Genomic DNA, 21,616 nt, shown 5'->3' with positions numbered 1-21,616 from the left:
CACCACAGGGATTATAAACCTACCAGAGGGTAATCCCCACTCAGGTAATTTCAGATTAAATGTGTGGACTCTGGAATAGCTAAAGCTTACACGTGAAGGTTCTACAGCCCACTATTCTTAAATGACTAAAAACAGTAATGAGGAGGGGCATACAGGGTGCTGTAACATAGGCCGTGGGGACTGATATAAGTGTAGAATTTCCACCTCTGTGGTTCCCGAGGAATTGCTTTATAGTAGTGTCCCAACCTGTCTTGTGTTTAGCCTGGCTCCTGGGATTTAAGAGGAAGTGACATCTAGGCTCCCTGCTTTCTTTTGCTTTTCCCATTTCTCCTGGGATCCAACCCTGAAGTCTTACTCCCAGGATTTAGCTGCTAGCGTCTAGCCTTGAGATGTCTTTACTGATGGAGAACTGTGCCCGAGCCTCCCAAGGATGCTGACCTCCGGGTTTCAAGCTGTGGTCATGACCTTTACTCTGGATTCCAGGCAATTGTAGTGATCTTGGTTTAGCTTTTCAAGTCCAGGCTCTGTGTAGCTTGTGGTTCTCAGATATGCTTTCTTCCAAGCTCCCAATTAAGCTTTTAAATTTGCATTTCTAAATGTCTGGGCTTTTGCAGACAGAGATGGGGAGCTCTGACTGGATTCTGATGAGGGGCCTTAGGATTCAGAACTGGTCCCCAGGCAGGAAAGAAAAGATAAGTGCCAGCGAGGATGCTGGTGCTGCCTCAGGGCAAGCCAGGCCTCCTGGTTTCCTACCAGGTAAGCCTCAGGGCTAGGTCCTCCCCACAGTGTGCTTAGCAGCTGAGCTGTCTGGGTTGGAAATACTCCAGGCCGAAGAGGGGGCTCCAAGCTCTCCAGGCTGTTGAGGCTGCTGCTGGGCAATTCCATGGTCTGAACCTCATTACATGCACCTGGTAAGGCAGGAGTGGAAGGCAGGTGGCTAGCAAGGGGGACACTAAAGCCAGATTGAGGATGGGGATGGGTTATGAATAATGAGCTAGGGGCGAAGAGAGCCTGGTTTTGGGGAGGGAGAGTGACTTACAGCAACGGGGAAGCCCCCTACGGACTTGAGTCTTGGGCAGGGGCTGCTGCAACAGACACAGCAGGGCCCCATCCAGCCGCTGGAAGATGCTGAGCATGAACAGAGTCTGGCGAAGTTCTAGGGACAGGCCCCACCGCTCCTCCTCCAGCAAGTCCCTGACCACTCCAAAGTCTTGTCTGAGCTGCAGCGCCCCCTGCAGGCTGAAGGCCAAGGTACAGTGTGACCACCTGACCCTCCTGCCTCTCCAAACTGCTCTTCCCCACCATTCCCCTCCCTTCTTCAGTTCTGTTCATCGCCCGGCCACTTCCTTCTTTTCTTCTCACCTGAACCGGATCCCATGAGAGAGGATGTGGTCAAGCCAGGCACCCAGGATGGCGGTCAGCGCCTGGCTCAGGGCAGGGGCCTGGGCTTGGGGTGGCAGTCCGTGCAGTCCTTGCAACACAGGCTCCAGTACCCTGCGGACCACTAACCCAGCATACTCACTAGGAATGCTGGGAAGCTCTGGAGTGAGAGAAGAGAAGGGACAGGATATGAGGTTAGGGAGACCCCCTCAGCCCCTAATGGAGGATTCAGGGTGGCAAAGAAGGTGAGGACAAGGTTGGAGACACAGAGGTGGAGCCCCTCAAGGACATGGAGGGGCTTGGACACTGTTACCCCGGGAAGCCTTAGGGAATGCCGAGATGAGGAGTTACCAGGACATAGACGATGCCGCCAGTACCGACCCCGTGGCATGTGGAGTTCGAAGTCCTGTGTGGCTTGTTTATGACATTCTTGAAAAAAGAGACTTAGTGACTCTTCAGGCAGGAGCTGTGGTGATAAGGAAAATGTAAAAGGGCTTGCTTATCTGTGAGGGGTTTGTCAAGGCATATGCTCTTCTAAATCTGAGGTGTTTAACCTGGCATCCATAAAGCCCCAGAAGAGAATTGTATGCATAATTGTATGGGTTTGGGCATTTTCTGAGGAGAGATGCTATAGCTTTTACTGAGTTTTCCAAAGGCCTGGACTGAGAAAAGATTATGGACAACTGCCCTAAGATTACCCTGCTCTCCTCAGCTTGGTTTAGAAAATGGATATCCTCCAGGTTAATTTTATTCCATAGGAACATTAATAGGAAAAAAATGGAGACACCCTCACTACCACCAATGTTCAAAAGCAAATGCTACAGAGAGGGGTCTGCATGATCTGTAGACAGGCAGCGGCTGAAAAGAGAAAAGCAATTGTACAATCTTCTGTCATCTATAAAAGGAAGGCAAGAACTGCTTGTAGATCAGGAGCAATGAATATAAGTTTCTGAGATTCAGGAACCTTTGTAATGTCCTCACGCTGAATATTCTTTATAGCCACTTCTATTTCTCCAAAGCATTATAACCCATAAAGCAAGAAAAAGTCCCTGTACTGGTTTGATTTCTCTGGTTTGATAGGTTTTGTTTTTGGGTGGGGAAGAAGACAGCAAAGAGAGAGAGGTATCTACAGCCCATCTTGGAGAAGAACCCCAAGAATTGGGGTGTGTAGTGGCAGGTCTAAAGAAAAAGTGACTGTATGCCTGAAGAGAGGATGGGACTGGGTTGGGGGGCGGGGGTGGGCAGACTTGGTGGGGGAGGGCCCCTGTGGCTCCTGATACATATCCTGACAACAGCCTATCTAAATCCAAACTCTTCTCTTAGTCCAAACACCAGAACTCCTTTCTCCCTTATATATGATAAAAATGTTACCCTTTTGTCAACTGACATTTGTTAGGAAATTCTGTACTCAGCACTCAGGAAATACAAGGTCACACTATGAGACAGTTTTTTCTGAGACGTTACAGTCCAGCTGAGGAGAAAATTCACATCTGATCATTCTTTTTCATCCCAGTGCTGTATGTAGTTGAAAGCCCAGAACAGACCCAGCAGTGGCGCAAGGCATGAAACGCGACGGCGTTCGGGTCACATGGTGAGCACACTGCCCCGGCCCCGTTTGCTCTCTCCTCTCTGCAACTACCAAGAGCTGGACCTTTCTTACATTATGTCTCTCCGCTTCCTTTTTATTGACTGCTATCGCTGGATCAAACTCTTATCACTTACAGCTTACAACAGCTCCCTATCACTTATGAGATAAAGTCTAAAATCTGTGGGCTGGTGTTCACTGCCCTCCACATCTTGATGACAACCTACTCCTCCACAATCCTCCGCCCCTACCCTTGACATGTGCATGCTAGGGCAAGTATGTGCCCATGTACATGCACACACACACAAAGGGAGGTTTTGCTTTGGTCAGGCCATCTCCCCACTACTCCCCCAAGGAACTATGAACTACCCACCTCCAGTAACCCCTGCTGCTCCTCTGAGGCTACCCATCCACCAGCTTGAGCCATAGGCCCTGTATGGAGCTTCTGTTACTACATGCCCACCAAAGCCTTCCCTCCCCAGAGCTCCCACAATCATCACTGTCCAACCCTACTCATGAAGAGCCTGTTCTGGGACATGTTGAATTGAAAGAGGACATGGAGTAAACTGATAAACTGATGTAGAAATGCCCAACAGGTAGATGCAGATGGTGGGTTAGGGCTAAACTGTGAGGGTTCACAGCGCCTTGGTGCAGAGAGAAGGAGCAGAGGGACAGGGACTAAACTCCACAACCGTGCTTCTGTTCAGGGCAAAGAGGAGACATCTGGGCAGGAAGAGAAAACAAAAAGCAGAGACATCATCCACAATAGGAACAGATAGAGTGTAAGGTAGAGAACAATTTAAATAGAAGTATAGGAGTTTAGTTCATAAATTTAGAGGAAAATAATAAAGTATTAGAAGAAACAGCCAAGAATGAATGAAAATCACCACTGAGAACAGGGATTAGAAGTCGAGGTGGAGGCAACTAAAGTGCTATTTTTTCATCACAAGCCTTCTAGAATAATATTTTGGTTTTAATAAAAATACAAGTTGTACTTTTACAAAAAAAAGAAACATCCTATCGAAAACAAGTAAATAAAGTCAATCATTTATCTTGCATATTCTCTACGAAATATACTTCAAAGTAGCCAAATAATTTTTGAGGCAAGTTTCACTTGGGACTTCCCAGGTGGTCCAGTGGTTGAATCCACTTTCCAATGCAGGGGACCCTGGTTCAGTTCCTGGTCAGGGAACTTAGATCCCACATGCAGAGGGCACCTGAGCCCCCACACTCTGGCGCCCATGCACAATGAAAGATGTCACATACTTCAATGAGGATTGCACATGCTACAACTAAGACTCAGCCAAACAAGTAAATTAAAAATTTTAAAGTTTCATTTCGTAAGAGTAATCTGACTTATAGTGAAGAAAGGATGACAGAATTAGAATGTCACCACCTTGCACCCTCTAATAATGGATAGAGACAGTGATCATCAGTGGCTGTTAAAGTCACAACAGGAGAGCCTGACGGGGGTTTAGATATACAAATGAAAGAAATTGATTATGGATTGATTGTTATTAAAGCCTCAGTGGTAGGAATATGGAGGTCCATTATGCTCTTCTACTTCTGTATTTTTAAAAAATTTTCCATAATGAGAGGATAAAAAGTGGATTTAGTAGTAGTTCTCATAAGAAAAGATACATTCAGTGGCAATTCCAAGGCACTAGAGTTGTTCTCCCACCATCACAACCACCTCACCAACCCCCAAGCTGTTGCCTCTCCTTACCTGGATCTGCACAGTTAGCTTCCGGATCTCCAGGCCCAGCTGCTGCTCCACATCCAGAGCCAAGCTTTCCTCTGAGGCCAGGAGAGACAAAGTTTCTGCCTCCTGCAGTAGAGGCTTTGACAGAAACAAGAGTGAGCTCTGAGCCCAACGCAGGATGCTCCCCTCCTGTTCCCTAGCTACTCACAGGTAATTCCTTCTGGATCAGGAGCAGGAAGGAACCTGGGGCCCATGCTGCCAGATGCTGCTGAGCTGTGCTCCAAAACCAGAGCAAGGTAGTCTGCAGGGTACAGAGCCCCAGGGCAAGGGGTGCGGGACCTGGGGAGAGGAGGGACAGAGTATCTGAAGGGATATGGAGCACCTTTGGGAAGAGGCAGGTTTCAGAACAGAATAAGGAATAAAGGGGGTATCCTCAGTGTTTTCCTATCCCCCATCCCCAGCACCTTGTCTCACCTGGCTGCCCGCAGAGGAGCAGTCCTGATTTGGGCTCCCGAAGGGCATCCAAGAGAGGAGGGAAGAGCTGTTGTAAAAGTTGGGTGGTACAAGAGGATGAGGGAAGGCTGCTCTGATTTCCACTAGCAGATCCCAAGACCTGGCAGAAGCCTGAAGATGAGAGGTATGGTTTGATAAGGAAGGGGCAATCTGGGGCTTGTCTCACTGCCATTACCCCTTCCTCCTCACCTTGATCCCAGCTCCAAATAAGAGACTGATGAATTAGGTTGCGACACAAAGAAGCCAGCTCCTTCTCACACTCCTGAGGCAGTGATGCTAGTGGGAGAAATGACTCTGGAGCCTGAAAACAAGGTCTCTCTTTTCCACAGCCACTGCCCCCACTCAATGATGGGGGAAGAGGGGAAGTTTCTCCCAAGACTCAAGGCTGGCATGGAAAGCAAGACCTTGCCTTCAAAGCTAAGAAGCTTATAACCTGAACCCCCAGGGGTTGGGTGGGGTGGGGGATGTTCGTTCTAAAGGACCTGCTTTTGTAGTCTGGTGGCAGGTGAGTGAGGTGAATACGGAAGTAAAAGACTCCAGCCTTCCCAAACACCCACCCAGGCCCATCACTCACCCTGACCCAGTGCCTGACTCAGCTGCTGTGCCGCTGCCCTGGGGTCCCTCCAGGGTCCTAGACTTAAGTCCAGGCTCTGAGCACAGGCTGCCCACAGCAGGGTCCAGTACTGGCTCCACAAGGCTCCGGCCCCTCCAAGCCCCAGTTCACCGCTGGCTGAACCCGCGACGCCACCCAACAGGCCCAGTAGCCCAGGCAACAGCTCCCGCTCCTCTTGGCACCGTCTGAGGAGCTGGTCCCTCAAGCCAGATCCCCTGAGCGCCTCATCCAGCCAACCTGCCACCTGGCAACCCCGCTCCCCCGTCAGGAGGCGGAGCACACGGCCGGGGGGATATGGGCGCGCTGATACTGGGACTTGGCTCAAGGCTTTCCCCTGCAGCTGGTGGTACGCCGTAAGTGTCAGCAGCAGGTTGGCGAGTTGGGACGACAGGGCTGGGGTGGCGGGCGCCCGGCCCAGAGCCCGAAGCCGCATCTCGACTGTAGCATCCAAGCGCTGGGCTGCTAGTCCGACGGGGCGTGCCAGGAGTAGCGGGTGGGGCGTCTCCAGAAGGCTGCTTCGCAGGACCGCCCCTCCGGAAAGGTGCTGTAGCAGGTCGCAGCACAGCTGAAGCAAGGGGCGGTGGCTGGGAGATGGAGCGCCGGGACTCAGGATCCTCAGGAGGCGCACGGCCGCCTGTAGGTGGAAGGCGCAATCCCGCGCTTGGAGGAGCTGCTCCCGCTCGCGCTGCAGCCGCAGCAACACAGCCCTGAGACGCCGGAGCGCCGGAGGAATCAGGCCGCCAGGTGCCAGCTCCCGCCCCCAGTCTACAGCGCCAGACTCACTGCGCTCTCCTGCGTCCGCCGGCGCTGCCCCCCTCGGCCGCTCTTTCGGAGCCCCGTCAGGCCGAGGACCCAGGCAGAGGGTGCTCCGGGCAACCGGCAGCCCCGGCCAGCCACGAACGTCCCCGCGGAGAGCGCCTGCCCGCTTTCTCTGCCACTGCTCCTCCTCGGCGCCCCGGGGCTGCGCCCGTGACGGCGGCACGGCAGCCAGCGGAGGCAGCAGGCCACCAGAGCGAGACGCTTGGGCCATGGGACACCGTGTCCGGAACCAGCCTAACGATTCCCACCACCCCGCACTGCCCAACGCCCGCCACAGCGGCGGCTCCGCCCTATCCCCGGAGCCTTCAACTCTTGCCAGGGTGCCTCCGGGGCCGTGATGGACTCTCTGGCGCTCCGTAAGCGCATGCTTCCGCCCTCGACAAAGATGGCTGCGTACGCCGTCTCACTTCGCCCTTGGCCGTTATCAAATACCCTACTGTCTTTCATTCTCGCGTCACTGTTGACGGGGATGGCGCCGATTCCGAAGACTGTGGGGCTAATCAAGTTAGGCAAACAGGTGAGACCAGTCCAGAGGGGGTCCAGGAGGGCTCCACTTGGATCTGTTTTCAGTGGGATTTTGTGCTTCGCGAGGCGGGCAGAGGCTCCGACTCGTCTACCCCGAAGCCTGCCGACGCGCTGCCGCTTTAGTTTCCTGTAGGCTTTCCTCTGAGGCCTGGCTGCCCGCTGGTGGTCGCTGCTGTCTCCAAACACTGCGGGGTATTCCGTCCTGAGGGCTGAGGCGCCGCCGAGGTAAAAAGGACTCCATGGGAATCCCCTGGCTGTCCTGCGGCGCTCTCCCGGGTCTTTGGAGAGGAGTGACTCTGGGGCTTACTGTCAAGCAGCGCGATGCAAGTGGAGGGAGGGTGGGGAGCCAGGGACAACTCGGCGGTGATAAATGCTTGAAGAGGGCAGGATTGGGCAGAGGAGGGTTGAGGATTGGGGATGGTTCAGTGATAAAGAACCCACCTGCCAACGCAGGAGACGTGGGTTCAATCCCTGGATGGGGAAGATCCCCCAGAGAAGGAAATGGCAACCTGCTCCTGTATTCTTGTCTGGGAAATCCCACGGACAGAGGAACCTGGCGGGTTACAGTCCATGGGGTCACACAGGAGTCAGACATTACTTAGTGACTAAACAACAAGGAGCTGCTTGGGGAAAGATATTATGAACGGAAGGAACAAAGACACTAAAGCAAAGAAACCTTAAGGAGAACTTAACTGAAGTGAGGCCTTAGTTAGGGGTTTGAGAGAAGAGGTGAGAAAGAGGACCGCAAGTGGCTTGAAAGAGTGGCACATGGGTTTGGATGTCCTGAAGTAGGTGGTAGGGTTACTGACGGGAGGGACGGGATCAGATTTGGGAGCACTGAGAAGCCGTACTTCCAACCACTTCCCGTTTATCTCAGAAAGCAACAAGTCCAGAAGTTAATTCATCATCTTTGCAGATTCACTGCATTTCCTCTAATCTTGATTAACCACACAAACTTCCTTCCAGCTGCTTCATTCAGAAATCTGAGAACCATTCTCCATATTCCTCCCTTTTCCTTTCCTTCATTTGTGTCATCAGTTTATTTCTGAAGTGTCTTTTGGGTCAAACCCACTATTTCCAGTCCTGCTTCTGCAGCCACGGGTTCAAGAATTCATTCTTTCTGACTTAAACAGTTGCAATGACCTGCTGACTAAACATTTCACGCCTAGATTCATCTCTTTCCCCAGTTCTCTTTCATTTGAGCATTTCACTCCCTAGATCCCTAGATCAGATCCACTTGCATCACTAACAAGACAGAGTCCAAACTCCCCAGATCACACTGGGTTTTTCAGGCCCAGCTCCTGGCTGAATCTCAATTACAGTAGCCGCCTCACCCATCTTTGCTCCTTCAGCATACACTTATTGAGCACCAACTATGTGCTGCACACTGCTCTAGGCACTGGGAAGAAAGCAGTAAGCCCAACAGACAAAAATCCCTCTATTCAGTGAATCAGAAGTGTCTAGTGGGGGCAGCCTGTCAACAAATAAACAATATAATATGTCAAATATGAGAAGTGTAAAGAAAGATAAAGCAAGAAGGAAGTTAGGGAGCATTGAGGAGAATTGAGAGGTTTCACTTTTTAAATGGAGTGGTCAGAAAAGTCCTCCCTCGGAAGATTTAAATAGGGATCTGAAGAGGGTGAAGGACTGAGCCTTTCACTGGGGAAAGAGCATTCCAGGCAGAGGAAATAACACATACCAAAGCTCTGAAATGGAAGCACAGTTGGCACATTGTAGAAACTTCAGAGGAGACTGCTGCAGTCGGAAGAGGATGAAAGGGTAGGAGATGATTTCATGAAGAGATTGCATGGCCAGATCATGAGTGGCCAGGTGGTGAATTAAGAGAGTAGCATAGACTGTTTGGGGGGAGAAATAGAAGGTCAAGGCAGGCCTTTTTCTGTCTGGTTTTAAAGATGGCTTACACTTACTAAGGAAACAATCCTCATTAGAACCACAGAATGTCCAGGCCAAGCCTTGAAGGGACTTGCCTTATTTTGCGAATGAGTAAGCTGAGGTCCAGAGAGGTTAAATGACTTGTCCAAAATCAAACAGCCAGGCAGTGGCAGAGGCAGAACTCAGGTGCAAGCGGCTCTGCTCCCAGCAGTGTTCTTCCAGCTCTGTGCTCCTGGCTAGTTAAGAGCAGTAAAAACCAACTAATAATAAGGTTTTAAATTCTATAACACAGGCTATGTTAGTGCCGCTTTTTTGAGTGAGGGCAGAGGTAACTGGAGGGGCTTCCCTGGTGGCTCAGACAGTAAAGAATCTGCCTGCAGTGTGGGAGATTCAGGTTCGAACCCTGGGTTGGGAAGATCCCCTGGAGGAGGAAATGGCAACCCACTCCGGTATTCTTGCCTATAGAATTCCACAGACAGAGGAGCCTGGTGGGCTACAGTCCATGGGGTCACACAGTCAGACACAACTGAGCGACTTCACACACACACACACATAACTGGAGATGAAAGAGTCTGGAAAGGTTTTAGGCGGAAATGGGATTTGAACTTGAACTTCATCTTGAAGGTAAGGCAAAGTGTGGTGAAAAAGAAGTTCAGAGCCAGAAAGGATTCAAGGACAGCTGGGGGAAGACCCCAAGGCTGGAAGGAGCCTGGTGCAGAGGGAGGGCAGCAGCTAAGTGAGGGAAGATTGTAAGGGAAGACTGGAAAGCTTAGCCAGGGAGCTTTTTGGAAGGGTCCAAGTCCCAGGCTAGACTCAGTCCTGCCTGTGGCCCTGGCATTGGGGGATTACTGGAAAATTTTGAGACAGGGTATAATTGCTGAGAACTTGGTTTGGGGGAGAAACAGATAAAGTGCAGGGGAGAGGCCAGCCAGGAACTGTGGCACTCATTTAGGCATTGAGCTAGCCCCAGGGTGGATTATATGGGGATGTTCATATTCAAGGGTATGACAAGGGACACAGTTGGAAGAGCAAGTAAGAGGGCTCTATCTCAGGGGCGTCAGTTTGGCTGAGTAGGGACAGGATGGTGAAGCAGCCTGGACTGAATGCCACCGTCAGCCCTTGGGAAAGCAGGAGAATTAGTGAAGGGACGTGATGACACCATGACAGCCAGCAGCATGTTTTGAGGTGCTGAGCAGGGAGAGGTGGGCCTGTCAAATTCTCTCATTACAGATGTTGATGGGAGCCCCCTGTCCAGCTCTGGGCACCCAGCTCGGGGACCGTGTAGCAAGGAAGAAGAGAGAGCCTCCTTCCTTCCCTTCATGGTCTCTGCCCGCTCCCTCCTCCCACTACTCCAGGACATACGTCATCCCTGCCCTTCCTTCACTTTCCTTTCTGCTCATAAGACTCACTGGATCTATCTGTTAATAGTACCTTTGTGTCTCTGGCTTTCTGCAAGGTTGGAGATTGACCCCTCAATGCCCACAGAGAAAAGGGACTAAGTCAGGAGCCCCAGGGCAGGAGCCTGGGTCTCCAAGAAAAGATGAACCAGGAGGAAGGAAGCACTCCAAAAGAAGAGAGCCCTAGGCAGAGTCATAAGGCAGAGGTGAGGAGGTGGGCAGAAGAGCCTCAGCTAGAACCAGGGGAAGGGGTGCCAGAGGGCTTTGGGAAGAGAGGTAACCTACTAAGGGCTGAGGGCAGTGACTAGTAGAAGGAGGTCTCTGGCCCCAAGGTTAAGGGACCAGGGATCAAGATCCATCACTGTCAGCCTGACCCAGGGTCGTTTCCTCTACAGGAAAGTAGGGCTGATACGATCTTGCAGACCTGTCATGGGGATTCCATGAGTTGCATGATGCAAAGTGTTTGAACAAAGGAGAAGGATTTGGGGAGGCTGAGGCCTTGACTTTGCTTCCCATCCCTAGGTTATCTCCAGGACTGCTGGCAGCTGCCTTACAACAGAGCCAGGAGCTGGCAAGTGAGATTCTTTCTCTCTCCTTCCTCACCCATCCCTCCCTAGGATAATGCCATCTGAACCTTCCCACTCTCCCTTCTCCCCAGAGTTGGGTACCAGCTTTGCTCAAAATGGTTTCTACTGCAAGGCCATGGTCCTGTTCACCTGAGTCTTGAAGCTCAACCCCCAGGACCACTAGTGGGTGTGTGTGGTGGGGCGTGGGGGGTGGCCTCTGTGCTGAGCTATCAGGGCAAGGCTGGGTGCCAAGGACCCAGACTTTTGCCCCCTTTGTTTTTTATCAGGTTATTTGGAAATTGCTCATTCCGCAATGAACAGCTGGGTCAGCGGGTGTGAGCCCTGACTGATGCAGCCCCGGGGCCTCTTCTGCCTGGGCAAGGCCGTGATGGGACTGCAGGTCTGAGGTTGGAAGCAGAAGAGGAATTTGGGTGGGATGGGGTGGGGATCAGGTGTACATTGACATTTTCTAGTTAAGCTACTACCAAAATGTCCTAGTGGTACTAACAGCTGGAGCCAGTTTGAGAAAAGGGAAGTTTTAACATTCCTTGCCCTGTTGACGCCTCAACTTTCCTCCTTCTAATTCCTCTGGGACCAAAGCATTTTAGAGAGGCAGCCGTGTGTTCTGGAGACTGAGAGGTGGGTCCCAGCCTGATGCAGTCTGGGAGCTAACATTCCTGCCTCCTGCAAGTCGCCCTGGGAAGGGGATCAGGCCCGCTCTTACGCTGAGGGGGCAACAGAGAGAACTGGCCAAGACTGCAATAACAAGTGGTGCTACTTCCTGCCTCAGACGGATAAGGGACGCGGAGGATAAGAGGGGCATGGGCAGCACTGCTGGAAGGAGTGTCAAGTGCCGCCGCCCCCACCCCCCCCCAGCAGAAGCAGCGAAGAGGAATCCCTGGGCTGCCTCCGTCAACCGAATTCCTCCATCCATTTTTCCATGTTGAGCTGGGGCCTTTAAGCCTCTTCTCCTGCAGTTGCCCTGGAAGTACTGCCCCAAGGGCCCCTGGCCTTCTGTCTCCACCCTTGCATTATCCCCAACCTGAGCCACTCTGGTCCCTTCCCCAGACTCAGAGCAGAAGACCCAGTCCTCTCCACCTCCAGGACTCCTCAAAGGGCTGGGGCATCCTGGAACTTGGGCCCCAGCATCTACCTCACACCAGATGAAGGAGCACGTGTCCCTAATAAGGCAGGGCCGTGTGTGCATCCCACAGTAGCAGTTCACTGCACATTTTGAGACCTGAACTCTAAAACCACGGTTGGGAACATCCCCGCAGTCATACCTCTTCACACAGAGACCCTCTGATGAGAGAAAGGAGCCCTGCATCCACTGAAATAGCCTTTCTTTGGTTCTTAAGCAGATGGCTTCTTCTGGGAGCAGTAAGGAAGAATAAAATCCCCCAAGGCTCAAGAAGGGATCTGTACAAAAATTCAGGTTTTCAGACTATAACAGACCTGTCTGTAGGGGCATCTGAAGCTTGCTGTTGGTCTTGGGGAACTCACCAGCCAGAGCTCTGTGCTCAGGAATGGGGTCACAGTAATGAATAAGGCTTAAGTCTTGACCTTCAGCTTGATGGATGCTCACTTCTTCCTAATCCCAGTTCTCACCATGTTTTCTCAAGCCTCAGTTCTCATGCCTTGTTTCCTGTCCACACTTCTATGCATATTCTGACCTCTCCTTTGTCCAGTGGTTCTGATGCTCACCTCCTTCCACTGCTGGAAGATTCACCAAGGGTGTGCATTTGGGAAGCCCCTTACCAGCCCCTTGCTGGAGCTGGCAGAACCCATACATCTCCATATATCCCACCTGCTGGCTCTCCCACTGATGCGGCCTCAGCAGGTACACAGGCTTCTGCTACTTTGGTCATATTCTTTCTCCATTCCAGCACAGGGCTTTGTAACTAGCATTTCCCCCATGTGAATTTACTTAGTTTTTCTACCCAGGGTCACTGCCCCTAAAAATACTAAAATTCTCTAATTTCTCTATAAGAAACACGACCTCCTTCTAGTTGTTCCTCTAAGATCTTGACAGCTCCTCCTGGCTGGTTCCTCCCGGGCTCTGCTTGGGACTCTCAGTACATTAAAATGCGGATCCGCAGGCCTCCCAGTATGCTTTTCTTAGGAGAACCATTTATCAGGATAAATGACTTGCTGCCATGTGGGTCTTACTCAACACCATTTGTACCTAGAGATAGGAGGTGCTGAGACACCTCCTTTGTTTAAGGCTTTCCCAAATTCTTTTGTTTATGGTTGCAGGCCTCTTAAATCCTGTATGGCAGAATGCAGTCTGTCATTACAAGCTGTGTCACCTTGGGCAGATTTCTTAACTCCTGTGCTTCACTTCCTCTTCTGTACAATGTGGACGATCCCTACCTCACAGGGCTGCTATGAAGGCTGAAAGAGAAAGTGTGAGAAAATACCTACCAAAAGTCTGGGACATAGCGAGTGTTCAATAAACTGATTTTTCTCTGCAGTTGTCTTACATATTCATGATACCAGCGCCAGAAAGAGAGGGTGTGACTGAACCGCTGCTTATCTCACAAAGTGCCGAGTTCCTGGGACTGAGGTTCTTAAAGCATGTTGCCTGGGAACTTTTCACAAATGCAAATTCTCAGGCCCACCCTAGGCCTTCTGAATCAGAAACTAACAGTAGGGCGCAACAATTTACGTTTCAATAAGCCCCCCAGGTGATTCTGAGGTATCCTGACGTTTGAGAAGGTCTGCTCTAGGACCTGGGCTTCCCCGGTGATTCAGCGGTAAAGGATCTGCCTGAAATGCAGAAGACATTTGATCCCTGGGTTGGGAAGATCCCCTGGAGGAGGGCATGGCAACCTACTCAAGTACTCTTGCCTAGAGAATCCCATGGACAGAGGAGCCTAGTGGGCTACAGCCCATAGGATCACAGAGTCAGACATGATTGAAGTGACTCAGCAGCAGCAGCAGCTCTAGGACCTAGGGGAGGAGACACTCATCCAGGAGGCTATCTTGGGGTTACAGGTTTGAGTTTTGTTTCTTCAAGGCTTGATTATAAGAGGTGGCAGCCCTGGGCTAGAATTTAGGAAGTCTTAATTAGAGGAGGGTTCTAGCCTCTCAAAAGAAATGTCCCCTCCCCAGTACCTCTTAGACTGTCCCGGGCTTGAATCTTCCCGAAGAGCCATAGGACTCCTGACATGTTGCCTCCACGTTATCCCACACTCACACTGCTAACTGGTAGGGTTCTGACCCAGTGCCTGAGCTCTGAGTCCCCAGGGCTGGAAAGCAGAATGACCGAATATTGTGGTTTTCCTGGGACTGAAGGATTTCCAAAGGTGTGGAACTTTCAATGCTAAAACTGGAAAAGTCCTGGGCAAACACGAATGAGCTGGTCATTCCAATTTAAAGGTTCCAGAGAGGCAGACTTCAGAAGAGCATGAAGGGAATACAGAAGGGGTCCTGAAGAGGAACCAGGGGAAGTATGTGTGTGTTGTCTATGTGTACTGAAGAGGCAACACAGGTGCAGAGAATACTTTCTGTACATGATAGATTACAGGTTTGTTTGTTTTTTTTTAATTGGAGGCTAATTACAGTATTGTGGTGGGTTTTGCCATACATTGACATGAATCAGCCATGGGTGTACAGGTGTTCCCCATCCTGACCCGCCCCCCCACCTCCCTCCCCATCCCATCCCTCAGGGTCATCCCAGTGCACCAGCCCCAAGCACCCTGCCTCGTGCATCGAACCTGGACTGGCGATCTGTTTCACATATGATAATATACATGTTTCAATGCTATTCTCTCAGATCATCCCACCCTCTTCCACAGAGTCCAAAAGTCTGTTCTTTACATCTGTGAGATGACAGGTTCTCAGCTCTACACTAGTGGTCATTATCTGTTCCTGTCAGTGATTGGGAAGCAGGAAGGCTCCTGACCGAGAGTAGGGATGGTCGACTCAGAGACAACCTGCACTCCCTCCCCATCACATGCGGGAGGACGATTAATTCAGTTAGAAATTATCTCAGAAAAGCCTGCTGGAGGAGGTGGGCTGGGCTCTCTACCCTGCAAGCAGCTACCCCAAGCTCTGCCTCAGAGGGTAGGACCAGTCCTCCCCACCCTCCCGCTGCCACCACCACCATCCTGGTGGGGACATTTTCCCACCAGCGCAAGGTAGGGTGGAGGTCCCAGAAGCAGGGGTATGTCCCCTTTCTCAGAGCTTATCACTTTGCCTGGGTCTCAGTGTAAGACTCTCCCAGTGCGGGGGAAAAAGGTGAAGGGTCGGGACCCTATTAACAAAGGACCCCAGGGTGGGGAAAGAGGAGAGACAGGTGGGACGCTGTCATTCAGGCGCCAGTCTGTTAGTTAGGTGCAAGGTCTGCCTGGCGGCGGCAGATCAAACCCCTAGTGGAGTTCTGGAACTAAGGCGGCCCCTGAAGTGAAGTGATGTGAAAGTCGCTTAGTTGTGTCCAGCTCTTTGAGACCCCATGGACTATACAGTCCATGGAATTCTCCAGGCCAGAATACTGGAGTGGGTAGCCTTTCCCTTCTCTGGGGGATCTTCCCAACGCAGGAATCGAACCTGGGCATCCCGCATTGCAGGCGGATTCTTTACCAGCTGAGCCACCAGGGAAACCCAAGAATACTGGAGTGGGTAGCCTATCCCTTCGCCCGCGGATCTTCCCGACCCAGGAATCGAACCGGGTCTCTTGCATTGCAGGAGGGTTCTTTACCAGCTGAGCTACCAGGGAAGCCCCGAGGCGGGCCTAGAGGAGGGGTTGGCAGCTATCAGAGTCCAGTGCCCTTCCCCTCACCCAGCGTCTCCGGAGCAGAGAGCTGACAAGCACCAGCTCTGAAGGGTGGTTGGATGCCTGGGTCTACATCTGACTTAGGGGTTCTTCTTTTGTAAAACGGACATAACCGTATCACCTACCTTATCGGGTTGCTATGAGAGTTAAGGGAAACCTCGGATTTAAAGCGCTAGGCACAGTGCAAAGCATGGAATCTTCGCAATAACCAGGAGGTTTTGCTCCCGCCAGGATTGAGGAGTGCTGGGGCAAAGTCTGGACTTGATTCTCAACAATCGGGGAAGGTGGGCGTCTGGACTGTGAACCGAAAGGGGCGGATGGACACCCTTCCTCCTACCCCGGAACCCGGGCAGGGCGCGGGGGCGCGGAGGTCAGCGCCCGCAGAGCCCTGGAGGCAGCTTTGCCTTCAATCGTCCACCTGTATCTCCTCGTCAGAAAGATGGAGCTCAGAGTCAGGCCGGGCGGGGCGAGGGCCGAGGCCCGGGGCGCCGTCCGGCAGCGCGAGGCGGCCCTGGGCTTCCGGGGACAGCGAGCGCAGCGAGGCCAGGTCGGCGCGCATCTCCTCCACGTCGCGCTTGAGCTTGGCGCGCCGGTTCTGGAACCACGTGACGACCTGCGCGTTGGCCAAGCCGAGCCGAGCCGCCAGCCCGTCGCGCTCGGACGGCGCCAGGTACTTCTGGAAGACGAAGCGCCGCTCCAGCTCCAGCACCTGCTGCGCGGTGAACGCCGTGCGTGACTTCCGCCGTCTGCGGCCAGCCGGGTCGGGGCCCAGCGCGCCCGGGGCCGCGCGGCCTGCGGGGACAGGGTGGGGGTCAGCCTCCTAGCCTGGGGGGGTCAGGCTTCGGTCCGCGAGGAGAAGCGGGCGTGGGGTCAAGCCAGAGAGGGGGAGGGTTGGTGCGGAGCCAGAAGGCGAACCGGAGCCAGAGCCGCGGACCCTTCCCGAACTCTGCGAGGGGCGAAGGTGGTGTTTCATCCGGGGGGGTGGGGGGCAAAGTGGAGCCGGCCTCCAGGGTACCCTTGGGAGGCAGGAGGATGAGGGCATCTCGCGGGGTCGGGACACTGGGAAGAAGGCGGGACAAGCCAGAGGAGAACGGGTGCACCGTCTGGAGGCACAGGGCGGGGACTCTGAGGCCTTCCGGAGCGCCTGCTGGAGCGGACTTGCAGATCCAGGCCGGCACCAGTGGCGGGGGCCGACCATGGTCAGAGTAGGGGCAGCCAGCTGGCATGGTGAGTGTAACAGAACCCTGATCTTGCCCCGTTTTAAACTCGTGGATGTCGGGCACTCTCGACTTACTCGTTTTGGATGACACAAGCACTCCCTCCTCGAGCCCAAAAGGCGGAGAGTGCGGTACAAAGGGCGAGGAAGAGCAGAGTCCAGAGTCCCGCGGCCCTTGCGGCTCTATGGCCCCGCTGCTCCTTGAGCCCTCTCGAGAAGAGAGCGGCTTGGAGCGGAGCTTGGTCACCCGGTGAGGCCCGAGCCTCACCTCCCAGCACTTTCTGTGCGGTCCTAACCCTATTTCGCTCAGGTACAGCCTCCAGGCCAGGCCCTTTGTCTCCGGCCTTTCTCTGTCGCGATTGCTCCGCCTACAGCGAACGGACCCAAGAGTCGCTCAGTTTTCGACAGTCTGGTCCTTTACCCCCGGCGCTGGCGGCCTCCTGGAGCGGCAGCGGAGCCTGGGAACTAACGGCGGGGAGGGGAGGAGAGGAGGAGGCGAACCCCGGCACGTGGGCCGCGGGCAGGGTGCAGGTTAGGGTAGCGGCCGGGGTGAACGAAGGTTCGAGACCAGGAGCCTGGAGGAGAGGAATGGGGAGAAGGCCAAGTGACAGTGGGCGACCTCGCCGGAGCTGTACCTTCAGAGGGCTGCGGTGTGTGCCCGTCAAGTCCGCGGAAAGTTTTACTAGTCAGCTCCTCCAGCGCGCACAGCGGCGACGTGGGCCCCTGGTTCGACTCTGGAGGCCGCGACACAGAGGGTCTTCGGGGAATCTTGCACGGGCCTAGGATGTCTGCGATGCTGAAGGGTGTCCGGGGCTCGGATCCCGAGCTCATGGCCAGCGGGGCTGTGGCGGTCCAGCCGCCCGCCGCGCTCGGCTCCGCAGCTGCCTGGGCCCCAGTGCGGCTCCCGATCTGGGCCCCCCGCCTCGGACCCGCCCCCCGCGCTGGGCCCGAGCCTCGCGTTCCCCTCCTCCTGCGCCCCCACCCCCCACCCCGGATCCGCGGTGGGTCTGGAGCTGGTAGACGTCCCGGCAGCGGTATTTCTACAGGGTGGGGAGGTGCGGAGAGAAACCGGCGGAACCACCCGCCAGGCCGGGCCGCAGGGCTACTCTGCGCTGCCAGACGCGGCCCAGTGCACTCTCGGGCTGGACCCGTCCTGGGCGGCCCCCAGATTCTGTGTACCACAGGCTCTCCGCCTAGCCGCAGCTCTGGCTCATAAAGTCGTCGGCAATAAAATTGCCTTCCCTGGCCCCAACGGCTGGGGATTTGCAAAATTCCGAGAAGGAATAGCAGAGCTGACAGTGGTAGGGTCCCCAGCCTCACCTAGTAAGGACCTCTGTCTCCTGACCTGGCCCCCTGGTCCCGCCCCACCCCTGCGGAGCTCTCTTAGAGAGGTCCGGCGGCTGGAAGTTATTAGCGCGGCGCTGGGGGCTGGGGGACGGGGAAACTTGGAAGGACCGGCCGGGCAGGGCGACTGCAACCGGGGATTCTGGGGGTGCCACGGGGAAGCAAGCGCAGGTGAGTGGATTCTGCCGGCTCTCTGGCCGAATCCAAGGCCGTCCTGCCGCGGCTCAGAGGCCCTGAGGAAGTCTAAACACACGGAGAACCGGCCGGAGACCTGGACCACAGGAAAGAGAACACAGCAAACTGGCTTCCACTGAGGGCCTCCTGATTAGTCTTTCCGTCTATCAGTCTATCTGTCTGTCTTTGTCTTCCTATGAAGCTCCTATGGTTGGAGTATGGGTCCTTCAGCCTGGAGAGGCCCAGAAACCACCCAGCCTCTGCAACGGTGGGAACCACTCACTGCCCGGGAGCATCAGGGCCACTGGCCATAGAAGAGTAACCTCAAGTGCAGACTTCATCTACCCAACCAGATCCGGAGACAGAACCCCTACAAACCCAACTGCAAATTCTAAGACCTGGGATACTCTTTTCCATTTTGTCTGTGTCCAGTCTCTCTTCTCTGCCACACGTGTTCTAGTCCTGGTCTCACACCACATCCTCCCGCTGTAGGAAGAAGGCAGCTCTGGGACAGCACGGCTCACCAGTGGAGGTTCAACAGGGCAAGGGTTTTGTTCACAGGTCACATCACAGAGGCAGAGAAGCCCCACCACTCCTGAGGAGCTCACCGTTCTAGCGAACTCGGGGTTTTCTTCTGTTTTCTTCAAACAGTGCCATGAAGTCCCTCCTGGTCACCTTCTCTGTAGACTTCCTCCCACCATTTGTGCAGCAATCCTCTGAGTCCACCTGTCTACTCTGGGCCAAGTGGAGCCTGCAATGGAGTGCACCAAGCAGAGCTTGGGAGAGCCAAGACACCTGGATAAAGACTCCTTGACACGGACAGGAAGGCACTTTGATAATGGGGCTCAGGGAACCTCATGTAACCTGAGGCACTGACCGAGTCCACATCCAACAAAGGTGGAGAAACACAGGGTCTTCTTGATAAAGGACTCCCTCCAATGACACTCCCCATCGCCTAAGACACACCCAGATACTCACATAGTACCTTCATGGCAGCCTAAGCAACAAACTCAGCCCAGTGGGCCCACTGTTGGGTCAGAGAGCAGACAGTGGAAAGCTGAGATGCCTCAGGACCTTGTTAACTGATTATGAATGGTGGCAGGTGGCAGAGAGGCGGGAGGCCTCAGCCCTGTGAACCATGCTGGTGGTTTCGCTTAGTCTGCGATGAAAGGTCTTTCTAGGGAGGCTGCAGGCACTGCCTAGCGCATGTCCCAGGCCTGCCACCGAAAAGACACTCTGAGCTTCACTCATGCGTCTTCTATGTAGCTTTTATGTCATCTCTTCTGCCCGTAGTTACCCTTGTGTGTTCTTGTGGAGCGCTCCTGAAGGGCCTTTGCTTTCCTCTGCTTCTGTCTCTCAACCTTCTCCCCCTTGCAGCCAGGCTTACAGATGGGGTTGGATAGTGGGCTTGGGCAGTCCCCAGATGTAGGTTTGGGGGAGGAGAGGGAAGGAGAGACTAGTTAAGGGAAGAGGTTGCTGACAGCAGAGCCCAGCTAAGGTCATCCCAGCAGCCAGGGATTTGTCCAGACAGTTGTGGGGCCGCAGGAGGGTACTTTTCCCAGCCAAGCCCCTGGAACCTGAGCTGGGGAGAAACCAGATCCTCTGAGGGGTGTAGGAGGAGGGGGAATGATTAATGAGGGAGATTAAGAGATTAAACCCGGGTTGAGGAGGGGGGTGTCTAGCTGTCTCCTGGGCTCCCCCAGGCCCAGCAGTGCTGCTGCGCTCTGGTGCCCCTCTCCCACCGTCCTTTCCACCCCCGTGGTCCAAGCCTCTCTGCCTTGGGTCCTCCTCAGAAGGACTTGAGCGTACATTCCTGCCTGCCACTCCCCTTCTTTGATGGATTCTCCCCATTGTCCCTTCAGAGGACATTTGGGGGTCCTCTGCTCCCTCACTTGGTAGAGATCCCCTCTTTCTCACTTGCCCTTCAGAAGACACCTCCATTCCCACTTAAGGATGCCTATCACACACACCCACCACCCTCTTCCAGAATCCCCTTTCCCCATCACCCCCATCTTATTTCTCATTCCCTGACACTGCATCTCTGACTCGCCTTTGTCCACTTCAGCCTCTCATCTTGCAGATGCCTCTACCCAGGCCTACTCCAGATGTACCCCCTCTTCTTGACATCCATATCAGCTCAATAAATGGCCTTCGGCCCCCTAGATTTCCCACCACACATGTTTCTCTGAATTCTGTGAGTGTAATAGCATGAGGGATGAGGGATGGGGGACGGGGATCCTCAGAATAACCTCCTAGGGGTGGTGGACGACCGAGAAGGACAGCTCCAAGAGGTGTGTTTCTCCTCACCATCCCCCCATCTTAGAGAAAACCTGTTAACCAGGGTGATCGGGCCGTGCGTGTTTCAGGGAGGACACTCCAGACAGAAGAGCTGGGGCCGGGAGTCCTTCCATCTCACAAACCTCTGGGATGGTTTTCTCTTTCAGAAAATGTTCATGCAGAGTGAACCGATTCAGACATGAATCTGTTTCCTTACTGCCAGGACCCTGGGTCTGTGCATTCTTTAGGCCCTTTACACTGCCTCACAAAATGCTCTGTGCAATTGCTGCCAACTCAGGGGGTCTGCAGGCTGGGGTGGGGGAACAGTGGGATGCTTGGACACCCCCACCACACCCTGACACTGGCGTACCCCTTGAGGCGCATTGTTCCAGGGAAGTCCCTTTTCCCTGTCTCCTCACCCTCGCTCACCTCCAAGTCCTGGGAGAGGGACCAGCCTGAGAGGGACCTGTCTTCTTCTGTGCCAAAGGGGAGAGCAAGTCTCTGCCCTCTCTCCCAGGTGAATGTGGACCATGAAAACAGCTTGGTGAGAAAGGGCATCAGGGGCATGCGCAAGCTTGGCCCTGCAGGTGAGGACTGACATTTCCACCCTGGCACCCCAGGAGGTCCGGGGCACCTGAGCGTGCTGGGGCAGCCCTGCAGCTGCTTCTCTGAGCAGGCATGTGTGTTCTGGGTCACTGAGCCCAGGAGCACTGTGGGCTTGACTTGCCCACTGTGGCACAGATAGAGACCCAAGTGACTCCAAGGGGCAGGATCTGTGTGGGGCAGGCTAGGGAGGGAAGTAATGGACCCATAGCTAGAGAATTGCGTGGTACCT

The 21,616-nt window shown here is 53.9% G+C and overlaps 3 protein-coding genes and 1 long non-coding RNA gene across 6 annotated transcripts; 2 read left to right on the top strand and 2 right to left on the bottom strand.

The window, feature by feature from the left end:
* Positions 1-654: 654 nt before the first annotated feature.
* CCDC142 (coiled-coil domain containing 142) lies at positions 655-7,339 on the bottom strand. 3 transcript variants are annotated; one of them, XM_043468105.1, is made up of 9 exons: positions 5,755-7,339; positions 5,370-5,456; positions 5,142-5,291; positions 4,876-5,006; positions 4,692-4,805; positions 1,762-1,846; positions 1,363-1,540; positions 1,040-1,239; positions 655-908 (listed from the first exon to the last, which is right to left on the bottom strand). In XM_043468105.1, exons 1-9 carry the CDS (start codon positions 6,821-6,823, stop codon positions 655-657), a joined length of 2,268 nt encoding a protein of 755 aa, XP_043324040.1. In that variant the 5' UTR covers positions 6,824-7,339. The 3 variants fall into 3 exon arrangements, with proteins under 3 accessions (XP_043324040.1, XP_043324039.1, XP_043324041.1); XM_043468104.1 differs by having other exon boundaries at positions 1,732-1,846; positions 5,755-7,257; XM_043468106.1 differs by lacking the exon at positions 5,370-5,456 and having other exon boundaries at positions 1,732-1,846; positions 5,755-7,257.
* A 2,284-nt stretch (positions 7,340-9,623) lies between these two features.
* TTC31 (tetratricopeptide repeat domain 31) lies at positions 9,624-13,464 on the top strand. Its single transcript, XM_043467719.1, is given in 11 exon segments — positions 9,624-9,654; positions 10,261-10,323; positions 10,431-10,641; positions 10,950-11,002; positions 11,086-11,176; positions 11,281-11,346; positions 11,348-11,393; positions 11,594-11,609; positions 11,612-11,664; positions 11,666-11,705; positions 11,790-13,464. Coding segments are annotated over 11 exon segments (1,041 nt in total). The 3' UTR covers positions 12,161-13,464.
* Positions 13,465-15,626: 2,162 nt separating this feature from the next.
* LBX2 (ladybird homeobox 2) lies at positions 15,627-17,817 on the bottom strand. Its single transcript, XM_043468103.1, has 2 exons — positions 17,622-17,817; positions 15,627-16,562 (listed from the first exon to the last, which is right to left on the bottom strand). The coding sequence occupies exons 1-2, from the start codon at positions 17,815-17,817 to the stop codon at positions 16,177-16,179; spliced, it is 582 nt and encodes a 193-aa protein (XP_043324038.1). The 3' UTR covers positions 15,627-16,176.
* On the top strand, positions 16,382-18,920 carry LOC122441479. The gene is made up of 2 exons (XR_006269376.1): positions 16,382-16,997; positions 18,707-18,920. It is a non-coding gene; the product is annotated as an uncharacterized LOC122441479 (long non-coding RNA).
* Positions 18,921-21,616: the final 2,696 nt, after the last annotated feature.

Source organism: Cervus canadensis, chromosome 5 (genome assembly GCF_019320065.1).
Source record: "Cervus canadensis isolate Bull #8, Minnesota chromosome 5, ASM1932006v1, whole genome shotgun sequence".
Classification (NCBI taxonomy): Eukaryota; Metazoa; Chordata; class Mammalia; order Artiodactyla; family Cervidae; genus Cervus; species Cervus canadensis.
The sequence above is the reverse complement of the archived record's forward strand: the minus strand, read 5'-3'. Positions and strand labels throughout refer to the sequence as shown.

Bases quoted from the DNA above. Each gene is read 5' to 3' on its own strand.
- LBX2 (XM_043468103.1), bottom strand. From the start codon at position 17,817: ATGAGCTCGGGATCCGAGCCCCGGACACCCTTCAGCATCGCAGACATC. The intron at 16,563-17,621 runs GTACAGCTCCGG...CTGTCCCCGCAG, and splicing joins CACACCGCAGCCCTCTGAAG to GCCGCGCGGCCCCGGGCGCG.
- CCDC142 (XM_043468104.1), bottom strand. From the start codon at position 6,823: ATGGCCCAAGCGTCTCGCTCTGGTGGCCTGCTGCCTCCGCTGGCTGCC. The intron at 1,847-4,691 runs GTAAGGAGAGGC...TTATCACCACAG, and splicing joins AGCTAACTGTGCAGATCCAG to CTCCTGCCTGAAGAGTCACT. The intron at 909-1,039 runs GTAAGTCACTCT...CTGCCTTACCAG, and splicing joins TAGGGGGCTTCCCCGTTGCT to GTGCATGTAATGAGGTTCAG.